This window comes from Dinoponera quadriceps, unplaced genomic scaffold, assembly GCF_001313825.1.
Source record: "Dinoponera quadriceps isolate SergipeBrazil2010 unplaced genomic scaffold, ASM131382v1 scaffold5021, whole genome shotgun sequence".
NCBI classification, from domain to species: domain Eukaryota; kingdom Metazoa; phylum Arthropoda; class Insecta; order Hymenoptera; family Formicidae; genus Dinoponera; species Dinoponera quadriceps.
The window spans coordinates 710,772-723,247 of record NW_014560366.1 but is presented as its reverse complement, the minus strand read 5'-3'; the positions used below and the strand labels follow the sequence as shown (position 1 = coordinate 723,247).

General features: G+C 48.1%; 1 protein-coding gene across 1 annotated transcript in view; it reads left to right on the top strand.

Annotated features, from left to right (window-relative positions):
* LOC106750748 overlaps nucleotides 1-12,476 on the top strand; it is a 194,733-nt gene that overhangs the window by 73,243 nt on the left and 109,014 nt on the right. The window contains exon 4 of the mRNA XM_014631285.1: nucleotides 6,055-6,171. Within this exon, the coding sequence (XP_014486771.1) occupies nucleotides 6,055-6,171 (117 nt within the window). The remainder of the gene's footprint in view (nucleotides 1-6,054; nucleotides 6,172-12,476) is intronic.

Sequence of the window (12,476 nt, the reverse complement as noted above, 5' to 3'; positions counted from 1 at the left end):
CACACGATAAATCCGCGGCTCGACGCGCTTAGACGACGATAACGCGATCTCGATCGCCATTGTCCGACGCGTCCGCGACGGATGTTTGCAAACGCGCGGACGAACCGTCGGCTTTCACCGCAGCACTCTCGGTCGGTCGTCGCACCTGCGAGGGAGCCCTCCTCACTTCTGCCCCTCGGGACCGCCTCGGTTTACATTTAAATTTATAATCCGCCCTCTCTCGTTCCGAGAGAGGGCCTCGTCCTCCGAATGCCCGCGGTAAATTGATTTGCAGTATAACACCGTTCCCCTCAGAACGCTCACGCCTCCGTCGTGAGAGAGGGTGGTGCGAAAAAGGAGAGAGAGAGAGAGAGAGAGGAAGCCACGCAAGAACGCGGCGAATGGCAAAAACGGCCGGGTCGACGGAGGGACGGCGAAGGACAGACTCGAGAAGAAAATGTAAAATACGGAGATAGTGGGAGCAGAAGAGGGCGGTAAGCGATTTCCAGTTGACTGACTGACATCGGTAAGCTTGGCGCTGCCTCCGGGCAACCTTCTCCCCGTCTACCCGGTTTCCCTTCGTTCTGCTGCCGAGCTATCCTCAAGCGGACGTCGAGGGTGGGATCGCGTTCGCGCACATCCGTGTTTGTTGTATGTGGACAATACGTACCGACGTTGAAGACGATGGAGGAAGGCAGGCAGGACCCGCTACTCCGTTTTCCACTCGGAGGCTCAATCGCGATTAAGGTACTCCGCGACAAGACGCGCCAAATTGCATGGTATCTCGTGGAGGCGGCACATCGCGCCATCCACATTGCCTGACGGCGATTTCGAGGACACGTCCTCATCCTCCCCTTCCTTCGTTTCCGCTCCCTGGTGCGAAATGCACCGTCGAGATTTTCTTTCTAATTCGTACCGCGTTATGTATTTCGGCGCTCGTTTATTTCACCGTAATTCAACGTAATCCCAAGAAAATTCCCAAAGCATCGCAAAGCACTGGTCAAAGCACACGCTCGCGCCCGTTTCGGGAACCTCGGTGAACTTCGTACGTCACTGCGTATATCGCAGTGCCGCAACCGTGACTTCGAAGTTTCCGCGCAACGCGGGGTCTGTCTGTTTCGCATTACACTGCCAAGAAGCACGGTCCACGAGTTTCCGTTTTATACCCCGGTGAGCCGGCGCGATTATAAGGGACTCCGGGAGACAAGACCGTCCTAAATTGCAGTCGAGTGTTTCGCAACTCCCCCCGACGCGATGACGATATTCCCGGCAGATATAGTCCGCAAAACCCCGCGCCACGAGAAATCTCTCCTCTCCTGTATAATTCAACGGGACGCTACTTCCTTATACGTCCGTAAGATAATTCCCATTAACGGGAAGAAAGACGAGGCCTTCCTTCGCCGGGGAACTTCCGTATCGCGTGTACCGCGCGCGTTGTTCGCCGAGCGAGCGGACACGCGATGAAACTTGCACGAGGTGCGTGCTGCTATCGCGCCGGGGAAATATGAAGCACGGGAGAGCCGCGTTTTAATCCAAAACGCACAGGTTGTGTGATCGCCCGATTAATTTTCATCTCCGCAATCGCGCGTTCTCCTTCCCCCGGCGAACTCGTTTCAACGGACCGCGGCTTTTTCCCTTCTTTCGCCGCTCATTATAGAATCCGGGCTCCCTCGAGAAAAAAAAAACGGACCACTCCAGCGAGAAGAAGTCGGTATCTCTTCTACATCTTGCGGGACGGTGGCGGTCGAATCGCGATCCGAGGAACCGAGATGGTCCGACGCGTTCTCGAGAAATCGTTTCGATCTTTCGGTCACGGGCTCGATTCATCGCGCGGGAGGGACGCGGGAAAGGGTGAGCGAGGCCGGCTGCTCTCCGGCTGCATGAGGGAAAATCGTGCGAAATAAAAGCATCCAATTTCCTGCGAATCGCTCGTCGGATCTCTCGACGGACTTCCTCCTTCTCCACCTCCTCCTCCTCTTCCTTGCTCCTCTCGCCGCGGCGTCCGAGTCCGGTGCATAGCGCGAGGAGAAAGAGCACGAAGGGTCGGTTCGTGCTTTCACGGCAGGACACGAGAGACGCCAAATGCAGTCGGCGAAACGTGAAACGCTGAGAAACGGGAAGTGGAGGAAGAGAGGAGGAGGAGGAGGAGCAGACGCTGCGAACGATTGTAGGGCGGCTCGTCGTTGCTGAACTTGCGCGAAGAGCGGCGACTTCCGCCTTTATTCTGGCGCGACCTGACGTCTCAATTATTTATATCGTTCCACCGGTAACACAATAAAATCTCCGTCTCGCTTCTGTCCCCGATTTCACGCGCGATCGCTCGTTACTCGTACCTGCCCTCCTCGAATTCGCTCCCCGAGCCGGGGGAGATTTCGGCGCGCAAACGGCGAAGTTACCTGTGGAATTGCACGCGACTTTTCGGCGATTCTCCCGAGTTTGGCATTCCGACGATTTGCAGCCGACTCGCCCGGAATAGAAATTTCAACAAAATTCTTAGCGCCGCTTCGTCCCTTTATCATGTAAATCACGTTCAGTTATATCGTGTACCTAGACAACTAGGCGTTATGTACCTCAAGTGACAAAGATAACAGCTGCCAGCAATGCGGAGCACGTTCCGACGTCGCGTGACGTTCGCTTATTTACACTGCATAATTGACAAGACCACTATTTCCCGGATATCCTTCTTCGTTCCTTCTCATCGGTTTGCGCTCTACCTCGCATTGTTTTTTTATTGTTACGATCTCCGCCGAACCTCCTCTTTCTCTTTCGCTCTCCTTAGAACGATACTTTATCCTCGGAAAATATAGTTCTCGTTCTCCGTGTTTGTGTGTAACGAGTAGGGAACAGGCATCTCGTCGAGTCGCATCGCGAATGTCTCCGACGCGATTTAAAGTTTTGCGAGCTAACGAAAGAGAGGGAGAGAGAGAGAGAGCCGAAGGCTTACGTGAGTAAGCCGCATCAAAAATGAATATCTTTCTTTCTCGGACCGGGAAAAGACGGGCTGGAAGTAACGATGGCCATCTTCTGGCGCCACGTGGCGATTCAATTATTTATGACGTCTCTTGTTGAGACCCCGTCCTCGCTAGCCGCACACGCTTTTCATTGTGATCCCGACTTTGCTCTCTACTTATCGGCTTAGCGTTCCTTTTCCTTGTTCCTTTTCGCGAACGTAACGTTTGATGCTGCCCTATACGTCGCTTCGACTTCTGCATCGAACAGAAGCACACGTGTCGCCATGAAAAGACATCTTCCTCGTCGAATTCGCAATTTTATACGCGGGGCAATTTTATTTGCCATTATTCCGTATTAAATAGTCAACACCTTACGTGCCTCAAAAATCTATAAATTAACGTATGTCAATTAACGAGAATAATTTTGTAATTGTGCCAGAATTTATCCGTAAATACATGTAAAATTTCATTATATGTTGAAATTTTCCTTTCACACGTCAAGTTCTCGAGACGTTAAACATCGTTGCGTCAAGCATCGGAGAAGGTGTCGCGGACAGCGCGATCAAGTGCACTGTTCTCCGGCGACATGTCAACGGATCGAAAGTTTTAGTCGACCGGATTACAGGGGGAGATGTATGTCGCGCCCGACGACGCCAATAGACATCGGAGGATCGCGCGACGCGATCGGCTCTGCCGTAGCCATCGAAGCCCGCAAGCAATTAATTCATAAGCGTACGCTCGGCACAATGGTGAACTATGGCGGCACATATCCGTCCCTTCACGCAACAATGGCACGCGAGCATCCGCACGTTGCGCGAATTGTATCAAGATTTGAATGAGCCAGAGTTGGCGAGGATAAAGGGCCGCGCCCTTCGCGCGGCGAAGGTATTGCCGCGGGGGACACACGTCTCCGCGATTGTCTCGTTGATATGTTAATTAACGTTATTGATGCTAAGCAGGACCGCCCCGGGCATCTCGATACGAGTATCTATTAAATCCTGCCGAACCGCGGCCCAGAATCGAGGTGACGTGATAAGCTTAAACCGAATCGCTCGAACAAACAGTTTACGTTATTACACCTTGACGAGACACGTCGGTAGCGCGCTCTATGCATACCAAAATCTTCGCACGTACTGTCAACAGAGAAAATTGAAAAATTCTCGTATCACATAGAAATAACCGAAAAATTGGATTTTCAATTATCACAAATTCGACAAGTCCCATTGATATTGTTGCAATTTAATTCATTTCCGTTAGTGTCTTTTTCAATGAGCTAATGGATTGAACGAAATGTACAACTTCTTCGTTGGATGTAAGGACAAGACATTTAAAGAAATGTCGGAACTCATTGACAATTTTGCTGCAGTGTTGTTAACGATACAATTTCAGTCTTCCTTGGTCGTTAAATCGCAGTAGTGGTGACAGACACCGCGAAATCCTCGGAAATCTTGATGGATAATAATCAACCGAGCGTGTTATAGCGCCGGTCTTCCCTCTCGCGAAGATGAGGCGAGACGGCGGGCCTGTGATTGAATCAGCATGATTCCCCTGTTGCGTATTACCCATTGCGTAACCACCCGTTTCCATCTCGCCCGCCGCACGGTTCTCTCTCATTTCACCCCTGCCCCGGGAATCCCGGTCGACGACGCCTCGGGAAAACGAATCCTTTGAAGTCGCCTGTAATCGAAGAAGTAATTTCAGCGCGACCCTCGCTGGCAATCGTTTTCCCAGGGCTCGCGTATAGAGTCGCGCGTCTACCGCACGAAATGTTATTATCGGGACGTTATTATCAAGGACCTGCTCCCCTTGATAAAGACAATTAGCGACGTAATCCGCGCAAGGACCAAGGCGGGCGAACAGGCGGAATTGAGAAAATGTATGTTCAGCGGCGTTGCCGCGCTGTTAAGCACGGCGGCATCTCAGAAAGCGCGAGCCACGCGTGAATATTTTCAGCAGTTCAGGAGGTTGCAAGGCTCGGCGTCATATTTTTCGTGTATAAATTATGGACTTGACACCGCTGTATTTTCAAAACAAAATGGTCAATAAAATTCTGACATTCGTTTATAATTGTCTGTATATCAGTCTTTAATATCATAATAGTTTCTCCTCAAAGTCTTAATTTTTAGAAAATATTAAAAACAGAAATTAAAAACAGCACGCTAATCTCTCAAGGAATACGTATAAAAAGTGTCAATTGTAGTTGCAAATATGTCATATCTAATAAGGTCAATCTTTCTCTAATTACACGAACAGCCAGGTAACTTTTCAGTGTATACGTAATGCAAGTTTCATCAAATTCTTATCAAAATCATTTTACCTTACAACCTTCTTAAAGTACATACATATGTACGTACATATTGCGCATGCATGCGTGCGTTTGTATCGTTCACGATGCGAAGACGCGGAAGAGTGCTCGCGTCGCGGAAGAAATCAGGAGCGTGTATAATGAGACAACTCGATGTAATCTGAATTCAATCTCACTTCGCGCAAGTTAATTCGAGCAAAGTGAAAGCGTTACCACACGTGGCACGAAACTTGTAGTTAACATCAAACTTCGCATATTGGATTGTTCCAAAATACGATTTCTGCCGGAATTCAATCTGGAGGCGGCGCAACTGCCTGACATTACAGAGAATAAAATCGAATTCGAAGCACGTATACCGAAGTAAAGCGTAGACACCGTTTTGCAAGGTAAAACATTCCCAGGGAAAAAACCCCCTCCCGTCCTTATCCCGACCGGACCGGGGGAGTTTTGTAATTTTTCCGGAATCCGCGAGATAAAATCGTAGCGAGCGTAATAAATAATTAGGTGCCGGTAGTACATCTGGAAAAATAAAACAACTAATTTGAACGCGAATTGCAATGGCTCAGCCAAAACTCCTAATCCGGCGCCGTTGTGAAACAAAACGCGTCCTCCTTAAAATTTTAACAGCGAACGAAATTCAATTCACCGTCGTGCGACGCAACGTTTTCTGACGGTGAATCTCCGGCGTTCTCAACTCGGCGCGGCACGGCGGGACGGTTAGGATGGGGACGTCAGATCGGAAATTGCCGAAATTAATTAGCGAATAGCATAGAAGGGAGTAATGGCTGGTTACTGGATGGATCGTTTTTTTATTTGCAGGTGCGAGGGCGGCTGGCTGCAGCTCGAAGGCAGCGCTCGCGTTTGCGGTCGCAACCAACGCTTCGACCGGCCGGTCGTGCTCTTCTCGGACAAGCCAGTTGCTACCTTACACATGCAGTGAGTACCGCATCGACATCGTTCTATTTCAGTTAACGACCGGTTTTTGCGTTGCCACTTCGTTAAGCTAAAAGCGATAAGTTTGCCGCGATCACCATTCGCTTCGCCGTTGCGAATATCTCGACGAGCGCGTATGCTCCATTCAAGTTCTCCGCGAAATTCACCACCACCCCGATGCACGTCCTCGATGCTCTCGGACAACGCGACACGAGCGTTTTTAAGTCGATTATTTGTTCCCGTGCGCGCACCCAAATTCCAACGAGGTTATTTCCGTTCACTTCGTCAATGCCGAAGTTGCACGAAGAGCGTTCTCGTGTAGGGGAACATTTTACAGAGCCTATAAACTGAATATGAGCAAAATCACGGTCTCGGGCAGCCGCGATCACGTCGATACGCCCGTCCGCGAGGAAAAGGAAGATTAACAATTAGTCACGTTTTATGTGTAAATTAATGAGACGATGGGAGAAATCATAGTACCGGTCACCGGTGCCGGCCGAATGGCAGTCAATGCGTTAAACCAACTCACTTGCCTGTCGCGATTTTCACGGACACACGAAACGAACGCATCGCAGTAAATGAATAGCGAGCGTGTTAAGTCGATTTAATGTCACTGTGCGAATTACCGTCCTCGTCGCCGTCTTGGTGCGCGTGTTGGTGGTATTATCGAGGATGGGAGACGAGGACGGACTGGAGAAGGGTAGGTGGAATTCCAACGGCATTACGAAATACGAACACGTCCTGAGTTAAGTGCTTCTTACTACCCCCGAGCCTCCGCCGCTACCATCGTTCTAGTTACCCGAACGTAACGCTCGTACATCGAATTTTACTCTTAAATACCATTAGACAGGGATATCCGAGAGATTGAATTCGCGATCTCCGTATTCTCTCTCGGGATCACTCAATTTACGGCCAGCGCGCCGCTTGTGATAAATCGGCCCGATCCCGATGGCTTTAGAAAGTGTAGAAAGGGAAACGACACGGCGGAGTGTTTACACGATTCACGCCTTATAAGAAGCGATTTCCATTATCAAGTGGCCCTCTCTCGCTTCATCCGCAGTTTATACTCTCTCGAACATCACAACTCCCCTCCCCCCCTTCTTCCCGCTCTCGTTCTCGGCAGGGTTTAATTTAAATGCAAATTGATTTACCTTTGATAAAGCGAAATGGGGGTTTCTCTGTTTACTCCAAAGGCGAGAATTATTTTTTAAATTAGCTTCCTTGACGGCGGCGGCACGCTCACCTTTTCTCACTTTCTCACTCATTCTCTCCTGATCTCACACCCTCTATTTCCCGTAACCGTGTTTAATCACCCTGAAACTTCTGTAAAAGCAATAACGAGAAATTAATAGCTATTTATGGTCGATGTACTTTGAAATATTGCGAGAGCGTCAAGCAGCTAATGAAAATGGAATGCAAATTAATTATTATGTTCGATAAAGTATATCACACATCGATTTAATATTAATATACATGCATTTAGTGCGCGTACATAATTGCGTAAAAGATAACAGCATTTTACGAGCGCGCTCATAACGCTATAAATCATAACGGATTAATTTTTTTCACTAATTACATCCTCCCGTGACGATCGTGCGCCGATCGCTCTGAAACCGGAGCGGCAATCTGCGCTCGAACGCCCGCGATACTTTTTCTCACTGCGTGTGTACGCATCTAGGAGGAATTGTCATAACACGAGCGTTTGAGGGCGCCGAAAAAATCTGAATAATTGATTGGTACATATTGTTGGGCCTCGGCGGGGAGTTGGTAAACGTAGGGGAAAATTACGACTCGCAAATTCGCTCTCGTGGGTAAATCCGCCGGCGCGACTTCATGAGCGCCTCCATTATTTATATTTCTTAATTGGCGCGTACGGAAAAAGCGAATGCCGGGGCAAATAATGTCGGGCAACGAGAAGCTTCGTTACGGATCGCTCATTAAATATTTATGGCGAAATCAGCATCCGCGATATCCACGTCGTCGGCTAAGGTCCGCGTATACATAAAACATCAGCAGTTTGCCACGCAACTCGTTTCTTTGACCGCGGGAGCAAGACTCTTCGAAGACATTCCGTTCCCGTTTCTCCGCCGCGATTTTATGCCCTATTCTTTCTCGCGTTTCCTTCCATTATTTTACGTTTCTTTCTTTAACTTGCGCGCGCGTGCACGCGACGAATCTCGGTCGAAAAATGCGCAAACGTCACGCAAGCGCGCGTCGCTCACGGCATATTTGACAAATTAACACATGCGGACTCGGCACAGTCGGAGCAGCGGTTAATTTTATTTGCTTTCATGATCTACTGCGCACAAACTGAAAATCGAGAGATCCGCGGGAGTAACGCGGCGTAAAATTGAATTCCGCTAGCCGGTCCTGAAAGTAATTTCATTGTCGAACATGATGTCAATAAATTTGTGAGGAAATCGCGCTTGATTTCTATCGCAAATTGCTTCACGTTTCCATAAATTACACGCGAATGCGGACGCACATACGGCCGGAGATAAGATAATAATTGTTTCAAATATTACCAATGCAAAACCCAATAAGCATACAATTGATACGCAGCGCACGCGTTGTAACGTATAATAATAATACAGGCGTTAAAGAATTTTCACGCGCGACAAAGTTCGCCAACGTTCTTCTGCCTTCCCTTTCTCTTTGACTCTTGCGGAAAGATTGGTGTTTAATCTTTTTGAGGCCCAGTGTACATGATAAAGTACGTGAACTTTGGACCTTCCACCAAATTTCGTCTGTTAACACAGTGATGGTTCCGCCGATATTATCAATCCGTCCTAAATAGAGCAGTTTTCCCCATTCTAACTCGCAATAATATTTTATTAAACGTTGCAATAGTTATTGAACGTCCCGAGAGAATTATTCTAGGACAATAATAAACGCTAATTTCTTTTCCTCTCTTTATCTCTCTATTTATTTTGTTTTTTATTTCATCGCACACGCAACTACGCAGTAACAACGCAAGAAGCGGTTACAATATTTGCCATATAGTTGACAACGATTTTAATTCCAACGGAATGCTGTTTTAATAGTACCATGAAACCCCTGAATACTGGGAGAAGACAATGGGAGCGCGAACGCTTGTATTTGTCGCGTAACAATGGACAAGGGAGTTCGGAAGAAATAATCGCCGACGAGGGAACGGCGCAGCTTTTGACCCGGAAATGTCTCTCGCGTTATTACTCGGCACTTTCTCGGCGCGGGGGCTCCGAAAAGCGCGGCTCGACCGGTATGAAATTTATATAAGTTGGGAAGTTGAGTGTAATGTGGCAAACCCGCCGCACGCGACTGGCATAAATGTGTCAAGAAATGATTTATGGCATTTAACTTCCGCCGACGGTCACGTGTGAAGTTAACAACAAATAGCAATCTATGAAGCCACGATGCGCGATGTGCGTGTCTAACCGCGTCTGCTGGTGCTCCTGGTGTGCGGCTATTTCGAAAGCGGATCTGAAGAAACGAAGCCCGCGGTGCGAATTTTTTTTCTTTTTTTGCGAATTTCCGCGAGGTCGGAATTCTCGGCGCCGTTTAATCGGTTAAATTAACGAGCCGAAACAACTCGAAATTCCGACGCGGAGGGGATCTCGAAAGTACACAATGCACGCGCATAACGGCGCATAATATTTTTTAGCATCGCCGGCGAAGTAACGACACATATCCCGCCGAATTCGAGGCAATAATCGGATTCCCGTGAAATTTCAACGCGCTCATTTCCATAACTACGTCCTTTTATGTCGCCGTGAAACATTGAAATGGACTGAATTATTCAACCGATAATACGCGGCTCATACGCGGAATACGGACGGAAACTTTGTCCGTTATGTTTCAACATATTGCATAATGCACTTTAAACTACGGTCATTGTCCACGTAGGATATAAACCGTAATAAGGTCAATATACGATCTCGGTTTATCGTATAACGGCCGAGTACTTTCGCGATATTGCACGGCTGTACGAAAGTCCGGGCTCTGTTCTTCTTTCACGAACGTCAACATGTCAGAGATTTATCCGAACGTACTATCTCTTTTTTTTTTTTTCGGAAATCGAACATCAACCAAACAGAGAAATAGCGACATATGCAAGAGAAATATCGAATAAAGCGACCACTCGACGTCTAAATATTTATTGTACTGATAAAGCTCTGTTTATACCGCGAATCGTCAAATAAAAAAAAATAGAAATAGAAAAAAAGCGTTCTCACCGACGTTAAAATATCGGCTACACATTTACAGATCGCTGCTTGCATTTCCCGGCTCTCGTTCCACCCGCATCGTTGATTTTAATCGATCGACAACATTTAATCTGCCCATCTTTTTCGGTATTTGTTTATTTATTAAAAGGGGGATCTGAATTTTGCATGAATTGCGGACACCTCGGGTGCATTTTCGGCATGTTTTTCAAAGCGAACGCACGACTTCGACACGTCCGTACATTACAATATGCAACATATTCCGCGTCACGCAGCCAGCCAGGTGGGAGATCGGAACGAGAGCTTCGTCGATTTTACAGCGATGCGATACAGTACGACATACTCTCCTCTGGACGTGGCATCTCGCAGACCCGACTTGGTCCGTTTCTAATTGAACGGATCCGACGTGCGACCTTAGCTTTGTCACGAACGTGACGAATCGCATCGTGGATCTCGCGTGACAGGATAAGGTCGCGTGTTCGCTAGATCGTGGATGTTCGATTACGCTCACAATGTACCGTCGACGTCGTTCGCCAGTCAGCTCCGAGATATGGCACGTATATGTCAAATACACTTACCACGTGAGACACGTGTGTCATACATATCTCGGAGCCTCGGACAGGCATCGTTTAAGTCGGGCATTTTATTGAGACAAACCAGCGTATGCGTGTGCATACACGTGGATACACAAAATGGAGCAACAATCACGGCCACTTTGAATATCTTCGAAATATGAGAGTAGGAAGAAATTAATCCAACGGAAAAAAAAAAATCACAACGATGCACGGGGAAAAATAATTTTACTCTTGTAACGAAACGATCGTTACCTATTACATATGTTGAGAAAAAAAGTACTTATGAATTTATTCGTGAGATTTAAATCTGCGAATGTAAACTTTCTCCATTTCCACATCCAGTCGTGAATAAAACATTTCTTTAATTTTTCCGAGATATTCAAGATTATAATAGTTTATTGCCGCACTCTGTACAGATCCGGTAATTCCCTCGCGCAGCCGCTCGCCGTACGCGGCGAGCGCAATTAGTCGATATTACTAATTCCTCGCTGTGCATTATAATAATTGGCTAACAATGTTCCAACATGAACTCGGGTTTCTGCACGGCTATCGGCACTTATTAGCAGCATCGAGATCGCTGAGATTACAATGCATCACTTCGATATGGATATCGAAGTAGAGAAGTGAAATTCATCGCTCGTTGCGATTATTTCTCTTTTTACCCACACGTATACGTGGACGTGCGCGCTCGCTAATGACCAGGTCGCCGTGTTCGGAATTTGACAAACAGCGCAGTTCGAAATTACGCGTATCGCGGTGCCGCGACAGGACGCAGCCGCGTGCGAAGAAGCCGAAATAAATTAACCGTAGCCCACGGCGAGTTTACCGCTAAATTTTGGATGATTCTTGTCTGCGCGGCGAGTTTACGCCGCAGTCTGGCACAGCCTCGATACGCCGCGCGTTTGCACGGCGCTTTGCGCCTCCGCCCCTTTCCTCTCCTCTCTCAACCACCCCAGGCGAAAGTTTGCAATCGCCGGTCGCTGTTTGCTACCGCGAAGATGCTAAACTACGAAGCCGCGTACCGAATTTACCTCGACTACCGTTAAACCGGATACTCGTTTCGACTTCGGTCAAATTTCGGCTTGTCGTAAAGCTTCAACGACGCGGAAGAGCTTGCTCTCGAGAGCTCCGGCCCGACGTTACCCGCTAACGAAACGAATCGCGCGTGCTCAACGAGCAAGCTCAGCGCGATTGCTTCGGAATTACATTAAAATGTTCGCGATCGAACCGACTCGACGTGGTGCGTCTCTGGCCGCGCGATTAAACGGACGCTTCCCGTTTCTCGATCATACCGCGTGTTTTCTCTTTTCACGGCTCCTAATTTACACGCAGATTAATTCGCACTTCCGACGGGCCGCCGCTCGGCAAAGATTGCCTCCGTTCGCGCGATCACAGATCGGTTTATTAAATTAATAGCCCCGATTTTCGCACCGTTCGCCGGCGCATTCACGACGTCGTGTCGAATCGATATCAGATGCTCAATCAGCTAACCGCGCAAGTTGATTTATTCGGCCGGGACCATTGAGCGCCC